The sequence below is a fragment of the Ranitomeya variabilis genome, chromosome 5, assembly GCF_051348905.1.
Source record: "Ranitomeya variabilis isolate aRanVar5 chromosome 5, aRanVar5.hap1, whole genome shotgun sequence".
Taxonomy (NCBI): domain Eukaryota; kingdom Metazoa; phylum Chordata; class Amphibia; order Anura; family Dendrobatidae; genus Ranitomeya; species Ranitomeya variabilis.
Genome location: NC_135236.1, coordinates 179,459,026 through 179,486,750, shown reverse-complemented (window position 1 = coordinate 179,486,750; position 27,725 = coordinate 179,459,026). Strand labels below are relative to the sequence as shown.

Genomic DNA, 27,725 nt, shown 5'->3' with positions numbered 1-27,725 from the left:
GACGGCAAGGGACCTGACGGACATCAGATGGTGAGTATGTACTGTTTGGTTTTTATTTACATTTACGCTGGTAACCAGGGTAAACATCGGGTTACTAAGCGCGGCCCTGCGCTTAGTAACCCGATGTTTACCCTGGTTACCAGTGAAGACATCGCTGGATCGGTGTCACACACACCGATTCAGCGATGTCAGCGGGACCTCAACGACCAAAAAAATGTCCAGGCCATTCCGACACGACCAGCGATCTCGCAGCAGGGGCCTGGTCGCTGGTACGTGTCACACATAGCGAGATCGCTACTGAGGTCGCTGTTGCGTCACAAAACTTGTGACTCAGCAGCGATCTCGCTATGTGAGACGGGGCCTTTAGTAAAAGATCCTGGAAGAACAATACACTTTGCAAATACAATTCAGGTCCAAATATGCAAAATTTTTCTATTTCAGGTTTACCTAGCAAATAAAAAAAACAGAACCTATTAAAAATGAGCTTTTCTTATTTATAGGTAAAAAGCTCAAGCCTCATTTAAAAAAAAAAACGGAGAGTAAGTCAAAAAACAGGGTCAGCAGATTGGTAATAATAATCCAAATAGATCAGGGTTGAGTATAACTTATGATGGAAATCACATCTAAGGAAAGAGCCGTAAATCCTCGGTTTCCCTTCCTAGCAGCGGAGGTTGGCACCCTATAGGGAACGTAGTGGCGCCCCTGCTTCATGTTGGCTAACCCTCCCTGACCCTGAGAGGAAGTCCCTCGCCAAGCCGTCACCAACACCCAATAAAGTACTTAAGTGCAATTCAGCTCGGACAACCTGCCACAACCGTCTGTGGATGATCACTAAGTGAGTGCTCCTTATTACACAGGTCATTCAAAAAGTGCTACAGTTTCAATATCAAGAACTAAATCCCTATATATATATTATATATATATATATATATATATATATATATATATATATATATATATATATACGATATATAAATATAGGGATTTGTCAGATATTGATATAAAGTATCTATGCAGATTTCTGACCAGATATAAAGAGAATATTCTAATCACATAGTCACAATGGAATTGAAAAATCTGCACGTCACACGCATGAGGACGGTCCATCATGACACATGCGAGAAAGACCAGCAGGAGCCTGTCGGCGGATGAAATTTGTGATCAGACTACATAGGTAAGCTGAAATAGAAAAATTATACATTTTTGGAAATTCATTGTTTTTCAAGAGTTAATTGTTTTTTCACTCTTTTACTTAAGATTGATTGATTATCATGGTAAACCCCCCCCCTTAATAATCTAAAATCCAGAACATAAAATGTTATCCATATTTCCATTTGTGACAATAAAAACAACAAAGCAAACAAAAAAAAAAAAACACACAACAACATAAAAAACACAGACTAAGAAATCCAACATACCTAAACCACTTTGCTTCATGTCCAATGGCTGCCTGGCATAGGAAGTGAAGAGGCGGTACCCACCGGATTTCGAGGAAGTCTCTGAAAGCACCTGTGGATCGGAGATAATGACAGTGAAGCTTCTACACCGAAAATTAGCAACATTCCCTTCTCAGATACAACAGCATTATCAGGAATGTGTACACGACAAAAAAACAAGTTAACACCACAAACTTTCCAGAAGTTTACATTAGGAAAGGAAACAGAGGTCCATATAATAAGCCATGGAATTAGGGATGAGAGGAATGAGCAGGCAAACAGGTTCTACACAAAAGAGATGAACCGCAGCAGGACTGATGTTATGCTAAGGCAATGGAGTCTGGAGTCTCAGCGTTTAGGGGAAAGAACAACCCAGGATTGCTTTCATTTTAGTACACTTCACATACAGGAAGGTCATCCAATTTTTAACATAATGCATTTGCTTAAAATAGGTTTTCCATGATTTGTAAAAAGGATCTGCTGGTTGCTCCAAAAGCGGTGCCATATTTGTCCATAGGCTGTGTACAGTATTGCAGGTGAGCGGTTCCTATACTACTATAGCAACAGTAAGAAATCAGAAAATTAAAATTTTTAGCCAAACATAAAAACAAGGTATTAAAGCAAAAAAAGGAAAGGAGTGCAACATAAAAAAATAATATAAATCATTCTAGATTCTATGAAGCTATACAAGTTTGTAATAGAATATTTAGGCAATGTGCCCACGATCAGGATACAGAAGCGTTTTGATTGTAACGTATTTTCGCTGTATCCAAAATGCTGCGTACTAATCATGCAGGTAAATCCTCGTGTGTTCACTGAACGAAGCGGATTTACCGCATCTAATGAATGGCTACAGGTAACACTACTAGCGTCTCCTGCAGATAATTGACATGCTGCGGCTTGTAAACCCACACCGCGGATGAGTTTACGCAGCATCAAATAGAAACACAGTGGGCATGGGATTTCTATATCCACTGTGTTTGTTACCTAAAACGTAGCATTTTGGATCGAGCACATGTGAGCTGTGTCCAAAACATTGCTATTCCTGATCGTGGGTAGATACCCGCAAAGTAAGAATTCATTATATATACTCTGCTCAAAAAAATAAAGGGAACACTAAAATCCCACATCCTAGTATTCACTGAATGAAATATTCCAGCTGTAAATCTTTATTCATTACATAGTGGAATGTGTTGAGAACAATAAAACCTAAAAATGATCAACTTAAATCACAACTAATATCCCACGGAGGTCTGGAGTTGGAATGATGCTCAAAATCAAAGTGGAAAATGAAGTTACAGGCTAATTCAACTTCAGTGGAAATGCCCCAAGACAAGGAAATGATGCTCAGTAGTGTGTGTGGCCTCCACGTGCCTGTATGACCTCCCTACAATGCCTGGGCATGCTCCTGATGAGGCGGCGGATGGTCTCCTGAGGGATCTCCTCTCAGACCTGGACTAAAGCATCCCTCAATTCCTGGACAGTCTGCGGTGCAACGTGATGTTGGTGGATGGCATGAGACATGATGTCCCAGATGTGTTCAATCGGATTCAGGTCTGGGGAACGGGCGGGCCAGTCCATAGCTTCAGTGCCTTCATCTTGCAGGAACTGCTGACACACTCCAGCCACATGAGGTCTGGCATTGTCCTGCATTAGGAGGAACCCAGGGCCAACCACACCAGCATATGGTCTCACAAGGGGTCTGAGGATCTCATCTCGGTACCTAAGGGCAGTCAGGCTACCTCTGGCGAGCACATGGAGGGCTGTGCGGCCCTCCAAAGAAATGCCACCCCACACCATTACTGACCCACTACCCACTACCAGACCGGTCATGCTGAAGGATGTTGCAGGCAGCAGATCACTCTCCACGGCATCTCCAGACTCTGTCACGTCTGTCACATGTGCTCAGTGTAAACCTGCTTTCATCTGTGAAGAGCACAGGGCGCCAGTGGCAGATTTGCCAATCCTGCTGTTCTGTGGCAAATGCCAAGCATCCTGCACGGTGTTGGGCTGTGAGCACAACCTCCATCTGTCGACGTCGGGCACTCAGACCATCCTCATCGAGTCGGTTTCTAAGCGTTTGTGCAGACACATGCACATTTATGGCCTGCTGAAGGTCATTTTGCAGGGCTTTGGCAGTGCTCTTCCTTGCACAACGACTGAGGTAGCGGTCCTGATGCTGGGTTGTTGCCCTCCTATGGCCCCCTCCACATCTCCTGGTGTACTGGCCTGTCTCCTGGTAGCGCCTCCAGCCTCTGGACACTACACTGACAGACACAGCAAACCTGAGCCACTTGTGTGGGTTGTAGAGTCCGTCTCATGCTACCACGAGTGTGAAAGCACAACCAACATTCAAAAGTGACCAAAACATCAGCCAGAAAGCATTGGTATTGAGATGTGGTCTGTGGTCCCCACCTGCAGAACCACTCCTTTATTGAGTGTGTCTTGATAATTGCCAATAATTTCCATCTGTTGTCTATTCCATTTACACAACAGCATGTGAAATTGATTGTCAAACAGTGTTGCTTCCTAAGTGGACAGTTTGATTTCACAGAAGTTTGATTTACTTGGAGTTATATTTGTTGTTGGAGTTGTTTAAGTGTTCCCTTTATTTTTGTGAGTAGTGTATATTCACCCAAACAATATGAGAAAAAAAACACATAAACCTTTGTGAGTATATGTAATAATATCTGGATATTATATAAATCCACATAAATACTGAAATTAGAAGCTCACATACACTATATAAAAAGACACATATGCATGTTTTTCTTTAGGCCATGTTCTGCTGTCAGAAATAAAACCTTGGACAGTCACGCTTTCAAATAGCAGACGTGTCTAGTTACATGTCCTGGTTCGCATATGACTGCAGGAGCTGCCTGCTATGTGCATGCTCTAGTCTCATCCATAAATCAGTCCAAAGTAGTGCATCCTGCAACTTTTTTTTTTCTATGTAGGCCATTGGTCTGTGTGGAAAAATCGGTTATAGGATGTTTCGCCCCCAGCAGTTTGCGCCCGCGTACATCCTGTTCGTGACGCTAAGTTGAGTTGCCTGCCAGGGCAGTGGGGCACTCGGTACCGGGTCCGGTACTTGAAGGGGACGTCATGGTGGCTGCGACCCGGTCCGTGGCCCTGGGCACTCAAATAAAAGGGAAAAGTCTTTTAAGGGTTTGGTGAATAAAGTTTGTCTTCGTGACGCCACCTGTGATATTCGGTCAGTAGGGACCGACGCTGCTTAAAGGGGTCCTCTGGGGTGATGATATGGCAGCTGGATGGTATAACTTCCCATAGGTGAAGTAAATGTACCCGGGGACGAACTGCTGGGGGTGAAACATCCAAATCCCGGAAAAATCGACCATGTGCACTGGCACATTGGCAATAATTGGTGTGTGTGGTTCGACAGCATCCGTTTGTATACTATGCTCTTCTGAATGTGCATTTAAAGCGGGTTTGTGAAAGTCTGAATAAGTGAGAAGCACCAAAACCAACTAGCTGCCTGTAAACATAAAACCAACAGGGGAAGAAGTGGAGCATTGGAGTTAGATTATTGGGTAATCCGGAGAGGAAAGTACTCTTTTCTTTGGTATTTTAGGCCACTTGTGAATATTCACTGATCAAAAAAATGCAGGTGGTGACCACAGATCATTTCTTTGTTCTCATCCTTTTTGGCTGTTGTTTTGGTCACTTTTGCATTTTTTCATTGCTCTCACCTCTAGAGGCTCAGTACAGTAGCATGAGGTGGTGTCTACAACCCACAGACATTGCTTAGGTAGTGCAGCTGATCCAGGATGGCATATCAATGTGAGCTGTGGCAAGAAGGGTAGCGGTGTCTGTCAGCAGTGTCCAAAGCATAGAGCAGATACCAAGAGACAGGCCAGTACACCAGGAGACACGGAGGGGGCCAAAGGAGGGCAACAACTCAGCAGCAGGACTGTAACTTTCTCCTTTGTGCAAGGAGGAACAGGAGGACCAGTGACAGAGCTCTGCAAAATGACCTCCAGCAGTGACTTTGATTTATTTAGAACTGTAAAGGATCTCAACCTCTTTTTACGTAAGATAAGATGGAAGAAATTCTTTCACCAGCAGGATTCTCGTACTTGCGCTGACCTTGACATTCCGGCTGATATGCTGGCGGATGTGAGATTGCTCCATAGTATTGGTGAGTCTAATCCCAATTTACAGGGCATGGGCCCCTTTACGGAATTGAAGCTAAAGAGCCACAGGTTGCCACCCCCCTCTGGTGATCTCTCAGCTATTGATGTTTTTTCTAACTTAGTGACGTCTGATTTGATTGGTCTCTCGCAATCCCATCTACCGTGTAGATTCAATTGCACTAAAAAAGAGATGGAGGCAATTAACCGCCTCGAAAGTGATGACACCATTGTAATTAAACCCTCGGACAAGGGTGGCAATGTTGTCATCCTTGACATTGCCCATTACCAACAGATCTGTGAATCTATTCTTGCTGACAGCGAATCCTATGAGGTTCTTTCACGGAATCCAAATAATGAGTATCGTGAAGAACTCGCCCAGATTTTACAGGTGGGCTTGGAGAGTGGTGTTATAGATAAGACGGAGTTCGATTTCATTCTTCCACGTCATCCTATAACAGCAACCTTCTACTGCCTCCCCAAGATCCACAAGGGCCTTAACCCTCTAAAGGGTAGGCCCATTGTGTCTGGGGTAGGCAGTCTCTGTCAGAACGCCGGCATTTACTTAGATCGAGTGTTGTCTCCATTCGTGTCGGCCCTACAATCCTTTGTTAAGGACACCCCTGATCTCCTTCGTCGTCTGGAGGGCCTCACTATCGATCCTGATGCACATCTTGCAAGTATCGATGTGGAGGCGCTCTATTCCTCCATCCCTCATGATAAGGGTTTGGAGGCCGTTAAGTACTTTCTCCAAATGAGAGGTTTACAATTTGAGAAACACAATCATTTTGTTCTTGAACTGCTCCGGTTTTGTTTGACACATAATGTGTTTACATTTAATCGTAGGACCTACCACCAGCTGAGGGGGACGGCCATGGGCAGCCCTTGTGCCCCGGCCTACGCCAATCTCTTCCTCGGCTGGTGGGAAGAGACGATGGTCTGGAGTGATGACTCGGATGTATCTATGTGCCGTGTCCCAGATATTTGGACAAGGTACATAGATTACATCTTTTTGATTTGGACGGGCTCCAGAGGCGATTTTGAAGGTTTTGTGGATAGGCTTAATCATAACAACATTGGCCTTTTTTTCACGTCAGTAATTGAATTCTCCGCATTGCCTTTTCTGGATATCCTAATTACTAAAGGATCGAATGGTGATCTGGTTACTTCAAATTATAAAAAACCCACAGCTACCAATGCCCTCTTACACTGGAGTAGTCATCATCCGGAACACCTCAAGAGAGGTATTCCTAAGGGGCAATACCTGAGAATTCGGAGGAATTGCTCAGATGATGCCATTTTTGAGTCTCAAGCTCAAGAACTAAGGAGAAACTTTCGAGATAGGGGTTATCCATCTAAGATCCTCACAAGGGCTTATCATGATGCCAGGAGTAGGGATAGACCTTCGCTGTTGAACCTGTTCTGATCCTAGTGGCAAGGATTGCAAGTAGGACTAGCTAAGTAACTAAACAGACTACAAACTCTGGGGAAGTGGTAACTGAATTGACCGCAACCTGATCCTATCCGCAAACAACTATAGGCAGCCGTGGAACGTTACCTGAAAATCCTAGACGTCTCTTCACGGCCTGAGAAACTGACTATTCCTAGAGGGAACGAAAGTCCTCACTTGCCTCAGTGAAATGACCCCAAAGATATAGAATAGCCCCCCACAAATATTAACGGTGATTTAAGGGGAAAGCACAAACGCAGAGCTGAAATTAGATTTAGCAAATGAGGCCCGCTAACACTAGAAAGCAGAAAATAGAAAGGGAACTGTGCGGTCAATTAAAAACCCTATTCAAAATGTCCACACAGAGATCGCTCGAGCCCCCGCACCCACTAACGGTGCGAGGGAAGCAACTCTGTACCCCAGAGCAAACCAGCAAAAGAAATCACATATTAGCAAGCTGGACTAAACTCATCATACACAGAAATCATATTGCAGACTGATGAGCAAAAAATAATTAAACAGAACTTAGCTTCTCCTGAAGAGACTGAAACCGAAGATAATCAGGAGTAATCAGAATAGCACTGAGTACATTGACAGTCGGCAACAAGTGGAAGTGGAACAGAGCTAAATAGGAAACTCCCAAGTGAATAACGAGGCAGCTGATCAGCCACAGACCCGCAGGATAACAAACAAAGCCACCAGGGGGAGCCCAAAACAAAAGTCACACAATACCACCTGTGACCACAAGAGGGAGCCTGAAAACAGAGTTCACAACAGTACCCCCCCTTGAGGAGGGGTCACCGAACCCTCATCAAAACCCCCAGGGCGATCAGGGTGAGCCACATGGAAGGCACGAACCAAATCGGCCGCATGAACATCAGAGGCGACAACCCAGGAATTATCCTCCTGACCATAGCCCTTCCATTTAACCAAATACTGAAGCCTCCGTCTAGAAATACGAGAATCCAAGATCTTCTCCACCACGTATTCCAATTCTCCCTCAACCAGCACAGGGGCAGGAGGCTCAACCGGAGGACCCACAGGCACCACATACCTCCGCAACAACGACCGATGAAACACATTATGAATAGCAAACGATGCTGGGAGGTCCAAACGAAATGACACAGGGTTAAGGACTTCCAAAATCTTATAAGGACCGATAAACCGAGGCTTGAACTTAGGAGAGGAGACCTTCATAGGAACAAAGGGAGAAGACAACCACACCAAGTCCCCAACGCGAAGTCGGGGACCCACACAGCGACGGCGGTTGGCAAAGCGCTGAGCCTTCTCTTGTGACAGCTTCAAATTGTCCACAACATGATTCCAAATCTGATGCAACCTATCCACCACAACATCCACTCCAGGACAGTCAGAAGGCTCCACCTGACCCGAGGAAAAACGAGGATGAAACCCCGAATTACAAAAAAAAGGAGAAACCAAAGTAGCAGAACTAGCCCGATTATTAAGGGCAAACTCGGCCAATGGCAAAAAAGTCACCCAGTCGTCCTGATCAGCAGAAACAAAACATCTCAAATAGGTTTCCAAGGTCTGATTAGTTCGTTCGGTTTGGCCATTCGTCTGAGGATGGAAGGCCGACGAAAAAGACAAATCAATGCCCATCTTAGCGCAAAAGGTCCGCCAAAATCTAGACACAAACTGGGATCCTCTGTCGGAAACAATATTTTCAGGGATCCCATGCAAACGAACCACATTTTGAAAAAACAGCGGAACCAACTCGGAGGAGGAAGGCAACTTAGGCAAGGGCACCAAATGGACCATCTTAGAAAAACGATCACACACCACCCAGATGACAGACATTCTCTGAGAGACAGGGAGATCCGAAATAAAATCCATGGCAATGTGCATCCAAGGCCTCTTCGGGACAGGCAAAGGTAACAGCAAACCACTGGCACGAGAACAGCAAGGCTTAGCCCGAGCACAAATTCCACAAGACTGCACAAAGGAACGCACATCCCGCGACAAGGAAGGCCACCAAAAGGACCTGGCCACCAAATCTCTGGTACCAAATATTCCAGGATGGCCCACCAACACCGAAGAATGAACCTCGGAAATAACTCTGCTGGTCCATCTATCCGGGACAAACAGTCTCTCCGGTGGACAACGGTCAAATCTATCCGCCTGAAACTCCTGCAGCACTCGTCGCAAATCTGGGGAGATGGCAGACAAAATCACCCCTTCTCTGAGAATACCAGCCGGCTCTGAATCTCCAGGAGAGTCAGGCACAAAACTCCTAGAAAGAGCATCAGCCTTTACATTCTTCGAACCAGGCAGGTACGAACGAGAGAAAAACAACGACCAACGAGCCTGTCTAGGATTCAGCCGCTTGGCCGACTCGAGATAAATCAGATTCTTGTGATCAGTCAAGACCACCACACGATGCTTAGCTCCCTCGAGTCAATGTCGCCACTCCTCAAATGCCCACTTCATAGCCAACAACTCCCGATTACCGACATCATAATTCCGCTCGGCAGGCGAAAACTTTCTTGAAAAGAAAGCACATGGCTTCATCACAGAGCCATCGGCGCTTCTCTGCGACAAAACAGCCCCCGCTCCAATCTCGGAAGCATCAACCTTGACCTGGAAAGGAAGAGAGACATCTGGCTGACATAAGACCGGAGCCGAAGAAAACCGGCGCTTCAGCTCCCGAAAGGCCTCCACAGCCGCAGGAGACCAGTTAGTAACATCAGAACCTTTCTTGGTCAAATCCGTCAAAGGCTTAACAACACCAGAAAAATTAGCGATGAAGCGACGGTAAAAATTAGCAAAACCCAAGAACTTCTGAAGATTCTTAACAGATGTAGGCTGCGTCCAGTCATGAATAGCGTGAACCTTGACTGGGTCCATCTCAATAGTAGAAGGAGAAAAAATGAAACCCAAAAAAGAAACCTTCTGGACTCCAAAAAGACATTTTGAGCCCTTCACAAATAAAGCATTGGCACGCAGGACCTGAAACACCATCCTGACCTGCTTAACATGGGACTCCCAATCATCAGAAAAAACCAGAATATCATCCAGATACACAATCATAAATTTATCCAGATATTCGCGGAAGATGTCGTGCATAAAAGACTGAAAGACAGAAGGAGTGTTAGAAAGTCCAAAAGGCATCACCAAGTACTCAAAATGGCCTTCGGGCGTATTAAATGCAGTTTTCCATTCATCACCCTGCTTAATACGCACAAGGTTATACGCACCACGAAGATCTATCTTGGTGAACCAACTAGACCCCTTAATGCGAGCAAACAGATCAGATAACAATGGCAAAGGATACTGAAATTTGACCGTGATTTTATTTAGAAGGCGATAATCAATACAAGGTCTCAGAGAACCATCCTTCTTAGCCACAAAAAAGAACCCCGCACCAAGAGGGGAGGAGGAGGGGCGAATAAGTCCTTTCTCCAAAGACTCCTTTATATAACTCCGCATGGCAGCATGCTCCGGCACTGACAAATTGAAAAGTCGTCCCTTAGGAAACTTACTACCAGGAATCAAATTTATAGCACAATCACAATCCCTATGAGGAGGTAGAGAACTGAGTTTGGGCTCATCAAATACATCCTGGTAGTCTGACAAAAACGCAGGGACTTCAGAAGGAGTGGATGAAGCAATTGACACCACAGGAGCGTCGCCATGAATTCCCTGACAACCCCAACTTGACACAGACATTGCTTTCCAATCCAGGACTGGATTATGAGTCTGCAACCATGGCAGACCCAACACGACAACATCATGCAAATTATGCAGCACAAGAAAGCGAATCACCTCCTGATGACCAGGAGTCATGCACATGGTCACTTGTGTCCAGTACTGAGGTTTATTCGTAGCCAATGGCGTAACATCAATTCCCCTTAGTGGAATAGGGAATTTTAAAGGCTCCAAAACAAAACCACAGCGCCTGGCAAATGACAAGTCCATCAGACTCAGGGCAGCACCTGAATCTACAAAAGCCATAACCGGGTAAGATGACAAGGAACAAATCAGGGTAACAGACAAAATGAACTTAGGCTGTAAAGTACCAATGGTGACAGATTTATCAACCTTTTTTTTGCGCTTAGAGCATGCGGAGATAACATGAGCTGAGTCACCACAGTAAAAGCACAACCCATTTTGCCGTCTATAATTTTGCCGTTCACTTCTGGTCAGAATTCTATCACATTGCATAGACTCAGGTGTCTGTTCAGAAGACACCGCCAAATAGTGCGCAGGTTTGCGCTCCCGCAAACGCCGATCAATCTGAATGGCCAGAGTCATTGACTCATTCAGACCTGCAGGCGTAGGGAACCCCACCATGACATTCTTAATGGCCTCAGAAAGACCTTTTCTGAAATTTGCAGCCAGGGCACACTCATTCCACTGAGTAAGCACCGACCATTTCCGAAATTTCTGGCAGTACACCTCTGCTTCATCTTGCCCCTGAGAGAGGGCCAACAACGCTTTTTCAGCCTGGTTCTCAAGATTAGGTTCCTCATAGAGCAATCCAAGGGCCAGAAAAAACGCATCAACACTGAGCAATGCCGGATCCCCTGGCGCCAATGCGAAGGCCCAATCTTGAGGGTCACCACGCAAGAAAGAAATTATAATTTTAACTTGCTGAACGGAATCACCAGAGGAACGAGGTTTCAAAGAAAGAAACAATTTACAATTGTTCTTAAAATTCAGGAACCTAGATCTATATCCAGAAAACAACTCCGGAATAGGTATTCTAGGCTCTGACATAGGACTGTGAACAACAAAATCCTGAATACTTTGTACCCTTGCAGCAAGATGATCTACACTGGAGGCCAAACTCTGAATATCCATATCAGCAGCTGGGTTCAGAGCCACACCAAGATTAAGAGGAGGAGAGAAGCTAGACACACAGCAGCTAGACACACGGCAAAAAAAAGAAAAAATTCTCAAGGCTTCTTTTCTCCTGCTTCTGCCATGCAATTAACACTTTACAGGCCGGCTGTACTGTTCTGATCCTAGTGGCAAGGATCGCAAGTAGGACTAGCTAAGTAACTAAACAGACTACAAACTCTGGGGAAGTGGTAACTGAATTGACCGCAACCTGATCCTATCCGCAAACAACTATAGGCAGCCGTGGAACGTTACCTGAAAATCCTAGACGTCTCTTCACGGCCTGAGAAACTGACTATTCCTAAAGGGAACGAAAGTCCTCACTTGCCTCAGTGAAATGACCCCAAAGATATAGAATAGCCCCCCACAAATATTAACGGTGAGTTAAGGGGAAAGCACAAACGCAGAGATGAAATTAGATTTAGCAAATGAGGCCCACTAACACTAGAAAGCAGAAAATAGAAAGGGAACTGTGCGGTCAATTAAAAACCCTATTCAAAATATCCACACAGAGATCGCTCGAGCCCCCGCACCCACTAACGGTGCGGGGGAAGCAACTCTGTACCCCAGAGCAAACCAGCAAAAGAAATCACATATTAGCAAGCTGGACTAAACTCATCATACACAGAAATCATATTGCAGACTGATGAGCAAAAAATAATTCAACAGAACTTAGCTTCTCCTGAAGAGACTGAAACCGAAGATAATCAGGAGTAATCAGAATAGCACTGAGTACATTGACAGCCGGCAACAAGTGGAAGTGGAACGGAGCTAAATAGGAAACTCCCAAGTGAATAACGAGGCAGCTGATCAGCCACAGACCCGCAGGATAACAAACAAAGCCACCAGGGGGAGCCTAAAACAAAAGTCACACAATACCACCTGTGACCACAAGAGGGAGCCTGAAAACAGAGTTCACAACATGAACCCCACTGCAAGGACACAGAACAACGAGGTGGTACGGTTTATTACCACTTTTGATAATGGTGCTAACCACGTGAGAGATATCGTTGCGAAACATTGGTCCATATTAAAGATGGATTCGGACATCTCAGACTACCTCGATGATACCCCAGCAATTACTTACAAAAAGTCGCGGTCACTTAATGATAGATTGGTTCATAGCCATTTTTCAAGTCCTGTAAATGAAATATGGCTAAGGAGTGACATAAAGGGCTGTTTCAAATGTGGACATTGTACGGCCTGCCAGTACATTGACACAGGTAATAACTTTGTGAGTAATGTTACAGGCAGAAATTATAACATCAAGCAATTTATTAATTGTAGTACCAAAGGGGTTGTGTATAAAGCATATTGTTCTTGTGGAATGGAGTATGTTGGGAAAACCATCAGAGAATTCAAAAAAAGAGTTGGGGAACATGTTGGGGATGTAATACATGGTAGAGATACCTCCATTTCCCGACATGTGAATCAATCACATAATGGCTCTCCTAGGCATCTTAAATTCATGGCAATTGAAAGGGTGACAAAACCCATACGAGGGGGTGATTGGGACCAATTGTTACTACAGCGAGAGGCTAAGTGGATTTTCTATTTGAACACCGTTAGTCCACATGGGTTGAATGACCAAATTAACTATAGCTGTTTCATTTGAACTGTTCTCCTCCTTTTTTTTTCCCCTCCTTTTTTGGCTGCCTTTTGGTACTACACAGTTATCCAATTATCTGATTATGCCTAAATCCTTATTATTGTCACCCACATTCTTTATTGGATGTGCATGATTAATAATTATCAATTTTTATTTTCCACAGTTTATGTGGCATGGGGTTTATCCTTGTTGTGGTAATTTTCTACAGAAGTAGTTCTTAATAACTAGACATTGCTATGTGCCGTAGCTTTTGAATGTTGCTGCGGCTTTAATAGCTATTCTGTGTGAATATATGATTCTTCTGTATAGACACATGTGGGTCCTATGCTCACGCCTACTGCTCATTTGTCCGCTTGCTTATTGTTTGCTCCTCCGACCGGCATTTAATATGTCTTCTGTACCGGCATAGTTGTATGGGATCTGTATTGAGATTACCTCCATCATGGGCTATTTCATGCCTATGTGCCGGTATCATGAAGCGTTTTCGGCGGTCGTTGTGGAGTTTCTTGTAACTTAGCAGCGGTAACTTCCGGTATACATCGCGCATGTTGCAAGTGTTTACCTGCTCTTTATTAATCTGTGAGTCCAGTGCATGCGCCCAGGTTTTACTCCGCCGCTCACTTATTGATTGTCAATACGTTGCCTAGTGACAGCCCCTTCCGGCCAGCGTACAGGACGCCTAATTTTTATTTCTTGTACTGGCGTAAGTGCGAGGCACGTATACAGGCGGCAAGTGCCTCGCCGGTTGTCTCCCATTAATGAATGCCGATTCACCGGTATTTTACAGTTTTATCGGCGAATGGTTTAGCGTAACCTAGCAGCGGCCACTTCCGGTTTATACTGCGCATGACGGAAGCGCTTGTCTTTTCCATCTGCACACGAGCATGGCTCTTCGGCGTGTGACGTCAACATAATTGTGAGTCTTCATCTGTTAGTGTTACTACAGTGCGTATATAACGCAGTATGCGTCTGAAATTATGGACTATATAGTTTTCCGGTAACCGTTAGTGGTTGTTTCATCCTTGTTGGCCCACAACCTATTGGCTCCTTGATACGTACCCACAGTTGCCACTTATCTATATTGATTACCCCATAACCAGTGCTCTGGTGTGTTTTACCAGACCTCTGGGTATTTAAAGACCGGCCCTACGCTCCTTCATTCTCTGCAAGATAGCACAGAGGGTGGCAGGACTCTTTGTCCTCTAGTATAGCACATAGGCACTTTGTCTCCTCATACAAGCCAGTCCCCTGATGAATTAGCTTGGAAGAAACGCGTTGGGACTATGACACAGGGAGAGTGCAGGGCATGTGTGTGCAGGGGTAGTTGTGGACTGCCCTTGTAAGGGCAGGAGCTTTGGGGATAGCTTATCGGTAGCCCCATAGGGATCGACAGGGTATTGTCATTTCCCATTAATTCCTGGATGTACTCCTGACTGGAGACTATTCAGCGCTCCCGTGCCCGCACCGTTGGAATTGGTGAGATTGTTCCTTTTCCAGTATCTTATATTTACAAATCGGCACGGTTTGTTCTATGTGCCACCATTGTTTAAGATGATTTATTTTTTATGCAACCAAGTGTATGTTCATTCGTGCTGCTAATTACATGAAATTTTTCTTGCAGCAGATTTGTATATCGTACCTTGGGCCATTTGTATTCCGCAGGTGTTGCTATATGCGGAGTTTGGAATCCTATTGGGGGTCACCTAGTCTCTAAGGTCATTTTTGGATGAGACTGTACCCCAATTTTTAATTACACTTTGGGTGACTTTGTTTACTTTTATCTGCATTAATGAGTAAAAGTTAAGTTTTATATTTCCACTTACGCTGTATTATAGATATTTCTAGTGGTATTATCTGTCTGTTCTTAGTATCACAGATCTCGCTATTTTTGACCTCCAGCAGGTCACTAACATCCATTTGTCTGCTCAAACTGTCAGAAACAGACTCCATACGAGTGGGATGAGGGAACAACATTCACAAGTAGGTGTTGTGCTTACAGCCCAACACCGTGCAGAGCAACTGGCATGTGCCACAGAACATCAAGATTGGCAGATTCGACATTGGCGCCCTGTGTTCTTCATGCTGTGTTCTTCACACTGAGCATATTTGACAGACTTGACAAGAGTCTGGAGATGCCATGGAGAATGTTCTGCTGCCTGCAACATCCTCCAGCATGACCAGTTTGACAGTGGGTCAGTAATGGTGTGGGAGGCATTTTTTTTGAAGGGTCGCACAGCCCTCCATGTGCTAGCCAGAGTTACCCATTAGGTATCAGGATGAGATTCTCAGACCCATTGTGAGACCATGTGCAGTGGGGCCTTGGGTTCCTTCTTATGCATGACAATGCTAGGCCTCATGTGGCTGAAGTGTGTCAGCAGTTCCTGCTTGATGAAGGCATTGATGCTATGGACTAGCCTGCCCGTTCCCCAGACCTGAAATATCTGTGACATCATGTGTCGTTCCATTCACAAACGCCATGTTGCACCACAGACTGTCCAGGAATTGACTGATTTGCTTTAATCCAGGTCTGCTAGGAGAACCCTCAGGAGAACATCAGCCACCTCATCAGGAGCATGCCCAGTCTTTGTAAGGTGGGGTCATACAGGCACGTGGAGGCCACACACACAACTGAGCATCATTTCCTTGTCTTGAGGCACTTCCACTGAAGTTGGATCAGCCTGAAATTTGATTTTCCACATTGATTTCGGGTATCATTCCAAATCCAGACCTTCATGGGATATTAATTTTGATTTACATTGACCATTTTTATGCTTCATTGTTCTCAACACATATAATGAATAAAGACTTGAAACTGGAATACTTCATTCAGTGATATCTAGGGTCTGTTCTGTCAATGTGGCATTAAGCCGATTGACAGCTGGTTCACCTGCAGTTAGGCAGCAGGAATCTGGCTGTCAATCAGCATGACATCAGCAGAGAATTTCCATCAACAGAGCAGAGCAGAAGAGAATAAGCTGCTCTGAAAACATGATGTCAGTGGAAGCCACAGATTTGCCAGCAGGAGAGGTACATGATAGCTCTTAACTGGCAGAGATTGACGCTGTGCCAAATACGCAGGTAGTTAACAACTACCTGCCTGTTAGTTCTTAGCCCCATAGCAAAAAATAAAATAAAACGTCCCGAATAACCCCTTTAGGCATGTCCCTAATTACAGCTTGCAGAAAAACCATGAAGTGTGATTCTTCAATTATGCTCTATTCCATTAGTCCTTTCTATTCTAAATTTCCCAATCTCCTAAATGTTTGTTAGCAACAAATAGAAAACAGATGGACATATGACTGCAAACAAACTCTGTGTAGTTTAACCCTGAACAGACTGTATTGGATTTGTGTCTCATATTTAGTCCCTTCACCTTACTATTTGCGACATGAGCTGATGTCTTTACTGATACCATTTTGGGTAGATATGGTGTTTTGTTCACCTCTTACTGCATTTTATTTCATTTTTGTGGTGGCCAAAAAACCATAATTTTGGCATTTTGATTATTTTCTTCGTTACAAGGTTTACCTTTCAGATTAATTTATTTTATATTTTGATAGATCGGACTTTTAAGAACGCAGTGATACAAAAATTTGTATTTTTTAATTGTTTTATTTTTAATAGGGTAATAAGTGGGTGATTTGAACTTTTGTGGGTTTTTTCATATTTTTAAAAACTTCTTTTTTCACTGTTCATTGTTTTTTTAATAGTCCTTGAAACTGAAATTGTCTGATGGCTTGTGTTATACAAAGAAGTGCATCAGCGCTGCTATGCATAGCTAAAATCACAATCTCCTATGAACACCAGCCACCGACTGACCTTCGCAGGAGAGTAAATGGCAGGCACGGGGATCATCAGCAGACACTGGGCTGTCAAAACAACCCATTGGCTCCCCGTGATCATGGAGCTCTGTCACAGCATGTTAACTATTGCTGTCAGAGATTGACATTGGCCTCTCCACCCATGGCTGTGGGTAAATATGCAGGCTCAGTGTGCTGAGCCTGGATCAAAGTCAGGGACACAACTTTTGAAGTACGATTCTCTATTCAAAATATTTTGATAACCAATCCATATCAGATCGATGGCATCCCATATCAGGCACCGATCAGCTGTTACAAGCTCCGGCCTAATGTATAAATGATACAGAGCTTTGAATCTAATGTGCAGCAACCGCTGCCGAGTACTGCAGAACAAATCATACTGTTTTGAGCACAAGCTGATCTGCAGTACCTGGGAGCAACCACTACATATTGCATGGAGCTGCGCCAATCAGATCCATCACAAGTGTTTACATTTGGCAGTTGCCGAAGCTTGAAACAGCTGATTGGTGGGGATGCCCAGGTGGTGACCCCAGCCGATCTACCATGATTGATGACGAATAGGTGATCAATATATTCTGACTGCTCAAAGTTGCTTCTTCTTCTACGAAAGTATGGTTATGGAGATAAGAAAAAGTTTCCCATTTCTGATTTTTAAAACTGTGTAATTGTACAGTAACTGTGTGGCTTGTCTATTTCTATGTGCTGAAAGCCCTTTTATGTGTATCCTGCAAGTTCAACAAGCATTTTACAACATCTACAAATGTCTGGACACTACTTACATAGTAAGGCCGGAGTCACACTACCGTTGAATACGGACGAGTGCTATGCGATAAAAAAAATCGCATAGCACTCTGACCAATATTCATCTATGGGGCAACTCACATCGCCGTATTTTTTTCAGCCATTTTCAGTGTGCGAGTCTTGGCTCACTCGCAGCCATATAAGCCTAAGGGTGCGAGTGAGACAACGCACATCACCCAGATATCATCCGAGTGCTGTGTGATATACTCTGACCCCGGCAACGGAGGAGATGGAGAAATTCATTTCTCCGCCTCCTCCGCAGCTGTGCTCCGATCCTCTCTGAGCGAGAGGATCGGAGCACAGATGCATGACACTCGGCTCCTGCTCGCAGCAGAGCAGGGTCCGAGGGTCATTAGCATATCGCATCGAATGCCATACGTTCGTCTGACCCCAGCCACAGTTCTAGGACAAAAACACCTAAGGTGTGATAGATTCAGTCAGTTTCAGATGAGACCTCAAATCTTGCTGTGCCCCACAACCTCTTGATCGTCATCATCAGAAAGGAGTGTACATTAGTTAATAATTTACTACAGAGCATCCAATGTCATCATAGAAAAAATACATATATGTAACTGCAGTTAAAAGGGTTGTCCACTACTAGAAAAACCCCTTCTCAGTCCTCATGTTTGGCCCCGTAAACCCCCCCCCAAAAAAAAAAAAAACCTATACTCTCCACCTGTACAGTCGACTTTTCAACGGTGTCGGCACTCACGTTCCCGGGGCTCACATAGGGTTGTTACATCATGTGACCCCTGCACCCAATCAGCACTGGCTTCACGGTCCTCGTCTTCGGACGTATTAATCATAAAATTCAGGGCTGCGGCTATTCTCTGTCTTGATGTTCAATTTGCTGAAATGGTGTCGGCACGGGAGTTGAGCAGAGGTGCTTTTATTTTAAGAGGGCCAAACATGAGGACTGAGAAGAGGTTGTCTAAGTAGTGGACAAGCCCTTCAAATTATTTTATTATATTAATTTCTATATAGTCTGATCAGCTTGTAATCATTCTTTGACCACCATAAAAATCAAATGGTACAGTTAAAAAACATTATTTTCCTTTAAAATTAGAAGATACTAGAAACAAATTTACAGTATATGTGCTTGGAAAATCCAGAGTTCGTGGAGTTAAACACATAGTTATCATAAGATAAAAATATATGAGCAGGTTAAAGGGAACCTGTCACCCCCAAAATCGAAGGTGAGCTAAGCCCACCGGCATCAGGGGCTTATCTACAGCATTCTGTAGATGTCGCGGTCCGGTCCAGCGCCTCCCATCTTCTTACGATGACGTCCTCCTCTTGTCTTCTTGCTGCGGCTCCGGCGCAGGCGTACTTTGTCTGCCCTATTGAGGGCAGAGCACAGTACTGCAGTGCGCAGGCTCCGGGAAAGGTCAGAGAGACCCTGCGCACTGCAGTACTTTGCTCTGCCTCAACAGGGCAGACAAAGTACGCCTGCGCCGGAGCCGCAGCATGAAGACAAGAAGAGAACGTCATTGTAAGAAGATGGGAGGCCCCGGACCCAGACCGCGACGCCCATCGGATCGGACCGCCCGCCCAGGTGAGTATAATCTAACCTCTTTTTCTCATCTTTCAGGTTACATCGGGGGCTTATCTACAGCATTCCAGAATGCTGTAGATAAGCCCCTGATGCTGGTGGGCTTAGCTCACCTTCGATTTTGGGGGTGACAGGTTCCCTTTAAATGGACCAGGAGTTTTATGCTATTATCTGTGTATTAAGGTTTTATTTAAAAAAAAAAATGTTTATAAAGAGTTTTGGAGGAAGATTAAGGGTGCTTTCACAACGTGGTTTGGCACACATTTGTTGGTCCCCTTGGGGCTTATGTCCTAATCCCTCACAAAACAGGATTCGAGTGTATGTGCCCATGGAGCCATAGACTATAATGGTGCTGACAGAGCGAACGAGTGCTCTGTCATGCATCATTTTCGGACATGTACGCCTAAAGGAGACGGACACTTAAACGGATGCTCAGACATTGTACTTTTCCCATTAGATTCATGCACACAACAGGTTAACTATCATTTAGGGTTGTAAAAAAATCTAAAGGTAATGCTATTACCTTATAAAAGAAAAAATACAGTCATAAAAGCAGTCATATACGTGCACTCGATTCAACTTAGAAAGCTGAAAATCTAAACTGACAGCCCTTTGGCCTTTTAAAAGACCCTAGCCTTTAGAAATATTCAAAATTTTTGTTGGAGAAAAATACTTTTTTAATATAAAAAATAACTACCATATATACTCGAGAATAAGCAGAGTTTTTCAGCACATTTTTTTGTGCTGAATATGCCCCCCTCGTCTTATACTCAAGTTACTGTCTCAGAAGATGGAGGGGTAGTGGCAGCGGAGGAGCAGCGGGTCACAGGAGGCAGGAGCCGGGTGCTGCGGCTAAAACCTGTGCCCGCTGCTAAAGAGAAATGAATATTCACTGTGCTGTCAGTGAATATTAATTTCTCTGTAATAGCGTGCACAGTGTCAGCTGCCGACTTCCAGCAGCGGCCGGGCGATCACGGGTGCCCGCTAATTAAGAGAAATTAATATTCACCTTTCACCACTCCCATAGGCGTGGAGGGCAGTGAATATTCATTTCTCTTAAGTAGCGGGGATACGTGATCGCCGGCCACTGCAGCTGCTTGCACCGGAACAAGATGCTGTGTGGGAGAGCAGGGACAGTAAGTAGGGTGATTTTTTAAAAATGTTTTTCTGATGGGGGGGCCATACATACAAGAATAGCGATGAGGGTGTCATGCATACCAGGATAAGGATAAGGATGAAGAACCATGCATATCATGATAGGGATGAGAAGGCCATGCATACCAGAATAGGGATGAGATGGCCATGCATACAAGGATGGGGATGAAGGGGCCATGCATACAAGGATAGGGATGAGGGGGGCATCCAGACAAGGATGGGGATGAGGAGCCATGCACACAAGGAGGGGGATGAGTAACCATGCAGACCAAGATAGGGATGAGGAGCGATGCATACCAGGATAAGGATGAGGAGCCATGCAGACCAGGGTAGGGATGAGGGGATAATACATACCAGGCTTATAATAGAGTCAATAAGTGTTCCTAGTTTTTCGTGGCAAAAATAGATACCTCGGTTTACACTCGGGTAGGTTTATACTCGAGTATATAAGGTATATTTTTATTCTTATTTCTACACTTTAAACTCATCTGACATCAGCTCCATCAGTGCTGATACTAAAGCGAAATTACTACTTCTTCCCTATAACTATAAATAAAGAAGTTGTCCAATACTTGGACAACGCCTTCTTACACCCCAAACTTGGCCTCGATAAAATGAAAAAGCTTATACTCACCTACTGTGTCGGCGCCATTTTATTTGTGTCAACGCTTGCATTCCAGAGGCGCTCATGCGGTTGTTACGACACGAGCCAATAACCCAATCAGCGCTGGCGTCACTGGCCCCAGTCTTCAGACAAATTGAACAACAAGAAGAAGTAAGGGCTGCGCTGGTCCTCTCACTTCCTCTAGATGTTCAATTTGTCTGAAGGCAGAGATAGTGATGCCAGGGCTGATTGAGCGCCAAGCTCACTTGTCAAAACAACAGCACAAGAGCCCGGGAATATGAGTATCGACACTGCTGGAATGGTGCCAGCACGGGAGGGGAATATAAGCAGTTAATTTTATTGGCACCAAACATTTAGATCAAGAAGGGACTGTCCTAGCAGAGGACAAGCCCTTAACAGAGATGTGTTGATGGCTATCGGCCATGACAGTGGTCTTTGGCCAATGGATGGGAGTGGGAAAACAGCCTTTTGCCTGACAGCATCTATGTCTCTTCCTTTGATTATTCAGCCTGGTGCAATGTCACTAATGTAGAGTGACGTACATTTGATATCGCGCCAGACCAAACTTATTGCAACTCAATAACTAAACTACTGTCTTAGTAGTACTGCTAGGCTAATTATGTAGACAAATTGAAAATGTATGTAAAATGGTCTTAATGGGTACCTAGAACTTTATTTTTATATGTTTTACTTACAGTGGGGCAAAAAAGTATTTAGTCAGTCAGCAATAGTGCAAGTTCCACCACTTAAAAAGATGAGAGGCGTCTGTAATTTACATCATAGGTAGACCTCAACTATGGGAGACAAACTGAGAAAAAAAAATCCAGAAAATCACATTGTCTGTTTTTTTATCATTTTATTTGCATATTATGGTGGAAAATAAGTATTTGGTCAGAAACAAACAATCAAGATTTCTGGCTCTCACAGACCTGTAACTTCTTCTTTAAGAGTCTCCTCTTTCCTCCACTCATTACCTGTAGTAATGGCACCTGTTTAAACTTGTTATCAATAATAATAATAATAATAATTTTATTTATATAGCGCCAACATATTCCGCAGCGCTTTACAACTTATAGAGGGGACTTATACAGACAACAGACATTACAGCATAACAGAAATCACAGTTCAAAACAGATACCAGGAGGAATGAGGGCCCTGCTCGCAAGCTTACAAACTATGAGGAAAAGGGGAGACACGAGAGGTTCAGTATAAAAAGACACCTGTGCACACCCTCAAACAGTCTGACTCCAAACTCCACTATGGTGAAGACCAAAGAGCTGTCAAAGGACACCAGAAACAAAATTGTAGCCCTGCACCAGGCTGGGAAGACTGAATCTGCAATAGCCAACCAGCTTGGAGTGAAGAAATCAACAGTGGGAGCAATAATTAGAAAATGGAAGACATTCAAGACCACTGATAATCTCCCTCGATCTGGGGCTCCACGCAAAATCCCACCCCGTGGGGTCAGAATGATCACAAGAACGGTGAGCAAAAATCCCAGAACCACGCGGGGGGACCTAGTGAATGAACTGCAGAGAGCTGGGACCAATGTAACAAGGCCTACCATAAGTAACACACTACGCCACCATGGACTCAGATCCTGCGGTGCCAGACGTGTCCCACTGCTTAAGCCAGTACATGTCCGGGCCCGTCTGAAGTTTGCTAGAGAGCATTTGGATGATCCAGAGGAGTTTTGGGAGAATGTCCTATGGTCTGATGAAACCAAACTGGAACTGTTTGGTAGAAACACAACTTGTCGTGTTTGGAGGAAAAAGAATACTGAGTTGCATCCATCCAACACCATACCTACTGTAAAGCATGGTGGTGGAAACATCATGCTTTAGGGCTATTTCTCTGCAAAGGGGCCAGGACGACTGATCCGGGTACATGAAAGAATGAATAGGGCCATGTATCGTGAGATTTTGAGTGCAAACCTCCTTCCATCAGCAAGGGCATTGAAGATGAAACGTGGCTGGGTCTTTCAACATGACAATGATCCAAAGCACACCGCCAGGGCAACGAAGGAGTGGCTTCATAAGAAGCATTTCAAGGTCCTGGAGTGGCCTAGCCAGTCTCCAGATCTCAACCCTATAGAAAACCTTTGGAGGGAGTTGAAAGTCCATGTTGCCAAGCGAAAAGCCAAAATCATCACTGCTCTAGAGGAGATCTGCATGGAGGAATGGGCCAACATACCAACAACAGTGTGTGGCAACCTTGTGAAGACTTACAGAAAACGTTTGACCTCTGTCATTGCCAACAAAGGATATATTACAAAGTATTGAGATGAAATTTTGTTTCTGACCAAATACTTATTTTCCACCATAATATGCAAATAAAATGATAAAAAAACAGACAATGTGATTTTCTGGATTTTTTTTTCACAGTTTGTCTCCCATAGTTGAGGTCTACCTATGATGTAAGTTACAGACGCCTCTCATCTTTTTAAGTGGTGGAACTTGCACTATTGCTGACTGACTAAATACTTTTTTGCCCCACTGTAAATATTTTGCTGATCAAAGGAAGTCCAGGTCCTGAGACCCCCAACAATCAAAAAAATGTTTAATGTGTTAATCTCTTCAAGCATCACTACTCAGCTCTTGCATGAGTGAATATAGAGAGTGATGTACGAGGCCAATAGAAAGTCTATGATCCTATAAAATGTGGACAACTAACTCATAGACTTACAACAGGTCACATATGTAGCTCCATGTGTGCACTTTTGCAAGGGCTGAATGCTGCTTGCAGAGGTGATGATGACATCAGAACAATGTTTTGAGTGATCGTGGGGGTCTCCGGTCGCAAACCTCAAGCAATCGGCAGCATGTTTCAGTGGGTGAAACCGGGGCGGACATATCATTAATGCAGCCATATCATTAATGCACAGGGCCCCAAGAGGTAAGGGGGCCCATTTCTACCTCCAAAGAAAGTAAAATTGTACATTGTACAAACCCCCCTTTATCACCCCGTTCGTTAGGTAAAAATAATAAAAAAAAATATTTTTTCCATTCTTTGCAGTTAGGGTTGGTGCTAGGGTTAGGGTTGAGGCTAAGGTTGGGGTTAGAGCTAGGGTTGGGGCTACGGTTAGGGTGAGGGTTGGGAAAGGGTAAGGGTTGAGGCTAGGGTTATGTTGGGGTTAAGGTTGTGCAGGGGTTAAGGTTGGAGTTATGGTTGTGGTGTTGGGGTTACGGTTGTGTTGGGTTTAGAGTTGTGTTGGGGTTATGGTTGTGTTGGGGTTACGGTTGTTTTGGGGATACAGTTGGGGTGTTGGTGTTAGGGTGGTGTTGGAGTTAGGGTTGTGGTAAGGGTTGGGATTAGGGTCAGGAGTAGGGCTGTGTTAGTGTTGGAGTTAAAATTGGGGGAATTTCCACTGTTTAGGTACATCAGGGGTCTCCAAACGCGACATGGAACACGCCATTGATTCCAGCCAATTTTGCATTCAAAAAGTTAAACGGTGCTCTCTCCCTTCTGAGCCCTACCATGCGCCCAAACAGTGGCTTTCCCCCACATACAGGGTATCAGCATACTCTGGAGAAATTTCACAACACATTTTGTGGTCCATTTTCTCCTGATACTCTTGAGAAAATAAAAAAGTTTGGGTCTAAATTAAATTTTGTGAAAAGAAGTAAAATGTTCATTTTTTCCTTCCACATTGCTTTAGTTCTCGTGAAGCACCTGAACGGTTAATAGACCTCCTGAATGTGATTTTGAGCAGCTTGAGGGGTGCAGTTTTTAGAATGGTGTCACTTTGGGGTATTTTCAGTCATATTGACCCCCCCAAACTCACTTAAAATGTGAGATGGTCCCTAAAAAACTGGTTTGTAAATTTTGTTGGAAAAATTAGAAATTGCTGGTCAACTTTTAACTCTTATAACGTCCTAACAAAAAAAAAAAATGATGTTTCCAAAATTGTGCTGATGTAAAGTAGACATGTGGGAAATGTTATTTACTAACTATTTTGCGCGATATGACTCTCTCATTTAACCCCTTCCCGACATGTGACGGTATAGTACGTCACATGTCGGGACCCCCGCTTTGATGTGCGCTCCGGCGGTGAGCGCACATCAAAGCCGGGACATGTCAGCTGTTTTGAACAGCTGACATGTGCCCGCAATAGGCGCGAGCAGAATCGCGATCTGCGCGCGCCTATTAACTAGTTAAATGCCGCTGTCAAACGCAGACAGCGGCATTTAACTACCGCATCCGGCCGTGCGGCCGGATATGAGCGCATCGCCGACCCCCGTCACATGATCGGGGGTCGGCGATGCTCCTCCATTGTAACCATAGAGGTCCTTGAGACCTCTATGGTTACTGATTGCCGGTGGCTGTGAGCGCCCCCCTGTGGTCGGCGCTCACAGCACACCTGCAAATCTGCTGTGTAGCAGCGATCTATAGCGAGGCTATAGAAGCATGGCAAAAGTAAAAAAAAAAAGTTTTTAAAAATGTGAAAAAAATAAAAAAAATATAAAAGTTTAAATCACCCCCCTTTCGCCCCAATCAAAATAAATCAATAAAAAAAAAAACCAACCTACACATATTTGGTATCGCCGCGTTCAGAATCGCCCGATCTATCAATAAAAAAAAAGCATTAACCTGATCGCTAAATGGCGTAATGAGAAAAAAATTCGAAACGCCAGATTTACGTTTTTTTGGTCGCCACGACATTGCATTAAAATGCAATAACGGGCGATCAAAAGAACGTATCTGCACCAAAATGCTATCATTAAAAACGCCAGCTCGGCACGCAAAAAATAAGCCCTCACCTGACCCCAGATCACGAAAAATGGAGACGCTACGAGTATGGGAAAATGGCGCAATTTTGTTTTGTTTTGTTTTTTGCAAAGTTTGGAATTTTTTTTCACCACTTAGGTGAAAAATAACCTAGTCATGTTAGGTGTCTATGAACTCGTAGTGACCTGGAGAATCATAATGGCAGGAGGTGAGAGTTAGCATTTAGTGAACCTAGCAAAATAGGCAAGCAAAAAACAAGTGTGGGATTGCACTTTTTTTGCAATTTCACTGCACTTGGAATTTTTTTCCCGTTTTCTAGTACACGACATGCTAAAACCAATGATGTCGTTCAAAAGTACAACTCGTCCCGCAAAAAATAAGCCCTCACATGGCCAAATTGACGGAAAAATAAAAAAGTTATGGCTCTGGGAAGGAGGGGAGCGAAAAACGAAAACGGAAAAAGCTCCGGGGGTGAAGGGGTTAAGGGAACAATTATTAAAAGTTTGAAAATTTTTCCATAAATAAACACAAGTCATATCGAAGAAATTTTACCACTAAAATGAAGTACAATATGTCATGAAAAAACAGTCTTAGAATCACTGGGATCCGTTGAAGCATTCCAGACGTATGACCTCATAAAGTGACAATGGTAAAAATTAGGGGTTTAAAAAGACCTCTCTTATGTTAGCGTGCTGCAGTACAATATACACTAACATATCATCAAGAAATGACTCAATCCACAATTTGACATTTTTTCCATGGAGATCTGAAGACATTAAGAGATTAGATTTTTCCATTTTCAATCTTTTTTTTCTTTTTTTTAAAGCTGCTATTAAAGTACCTGCACATTAAAGCTGTGCCTAGTAGGAGTCCGTGTTCACTAAGAAACTTAAATCTGTCTCCATTAGAATGTTCTGTTCCCAAAGCCACAAACAATATAAAGGTCCTCTCTCAGGCAGGTTTCCCTGTGCAACTGAAATCAACTGTATTGTAATGAGTTATTGCAATTCACGGGGCATCTGTATCACCACAGTGATGTGATTTTAGCCCGCAGGACTTCTACATCTCATCCAACTATGAGGTACATGACATAATGGGCTCTAACAAGTTACCTTAACAATTCATTTAAGCAAAGAAAGTGTATTCACCATCTTGAAAAAATGCTGTTCCAGCCAAACAGATTACCATTAAAATATAATAAAATGTTGCTTGGTAGCTTCAGCAAACCACTCACTATAGCTGTGTAATTGTATTGTTCATATTACAAAATAGAAAAGAATTGCAAAGAAAAAAAGCATTAAGAGAACAGTCAGATGGTATTGACTGGAAGCACATCATAAGAGAAGAATACCTGATGGCCAAGGCAGATCAATACAGAACACACACGGCATTCTACATAATGCTGGAAGAGTCGAAGACTATGGACTAATATGAGACAAAAGGAATGGCCATGTGTAGCAGGCGCTTCCGTTCTGCACCACTTTCTATACATACAGCAGCGCACAATGAAACTTTAACAATAAGGCACTTAGTTTGG

The 27,725-nt window shown here is 43.9% G+C and overlaps 1 protein-coding gene and 1 long non-coding RNA gene across 21 annotated transcripts in view; one reads left to right on the top strand and one right to left on the bottom strand.

Moving 5' to 3' along the window:
- Positions 1 to 27,725, bottom strand: part of PPIP5K1 (diphosphoinositol pentakisphosphate kinase 1) — a 248,836-nt gene that overhangs the window by 80,008 nt on the left and 141,103 nt on the right. For all 20 annotated transcript variants that reach the window (XM_077263604.1, XM_077263587.1, XM_077263585.1 and 17 more), the window contains one exon: positions 1,419 to 1,509. In XM_077263604.1, coding sequence (XP_077119719.1) covers positions 1,419 to 1,509 — 91 coding nt within the window. The remainder of the gene's footprint in view (positions 1 to 1,418; positions 1,510 to 27,725) is intronic.
- LOC143775451 (uncharacterized) lies at positions 1,090 to 27,725 on the top strand. Its single transcript, XR_013215650.1, has 3 exons — positions 1,090 to 1,174; positions 1,889 to 1,972; positions 27,461 to 27,725. It is a non-coding gene; the product is annotated as an uncharacterized LOC143775451 (long non-coding RNA).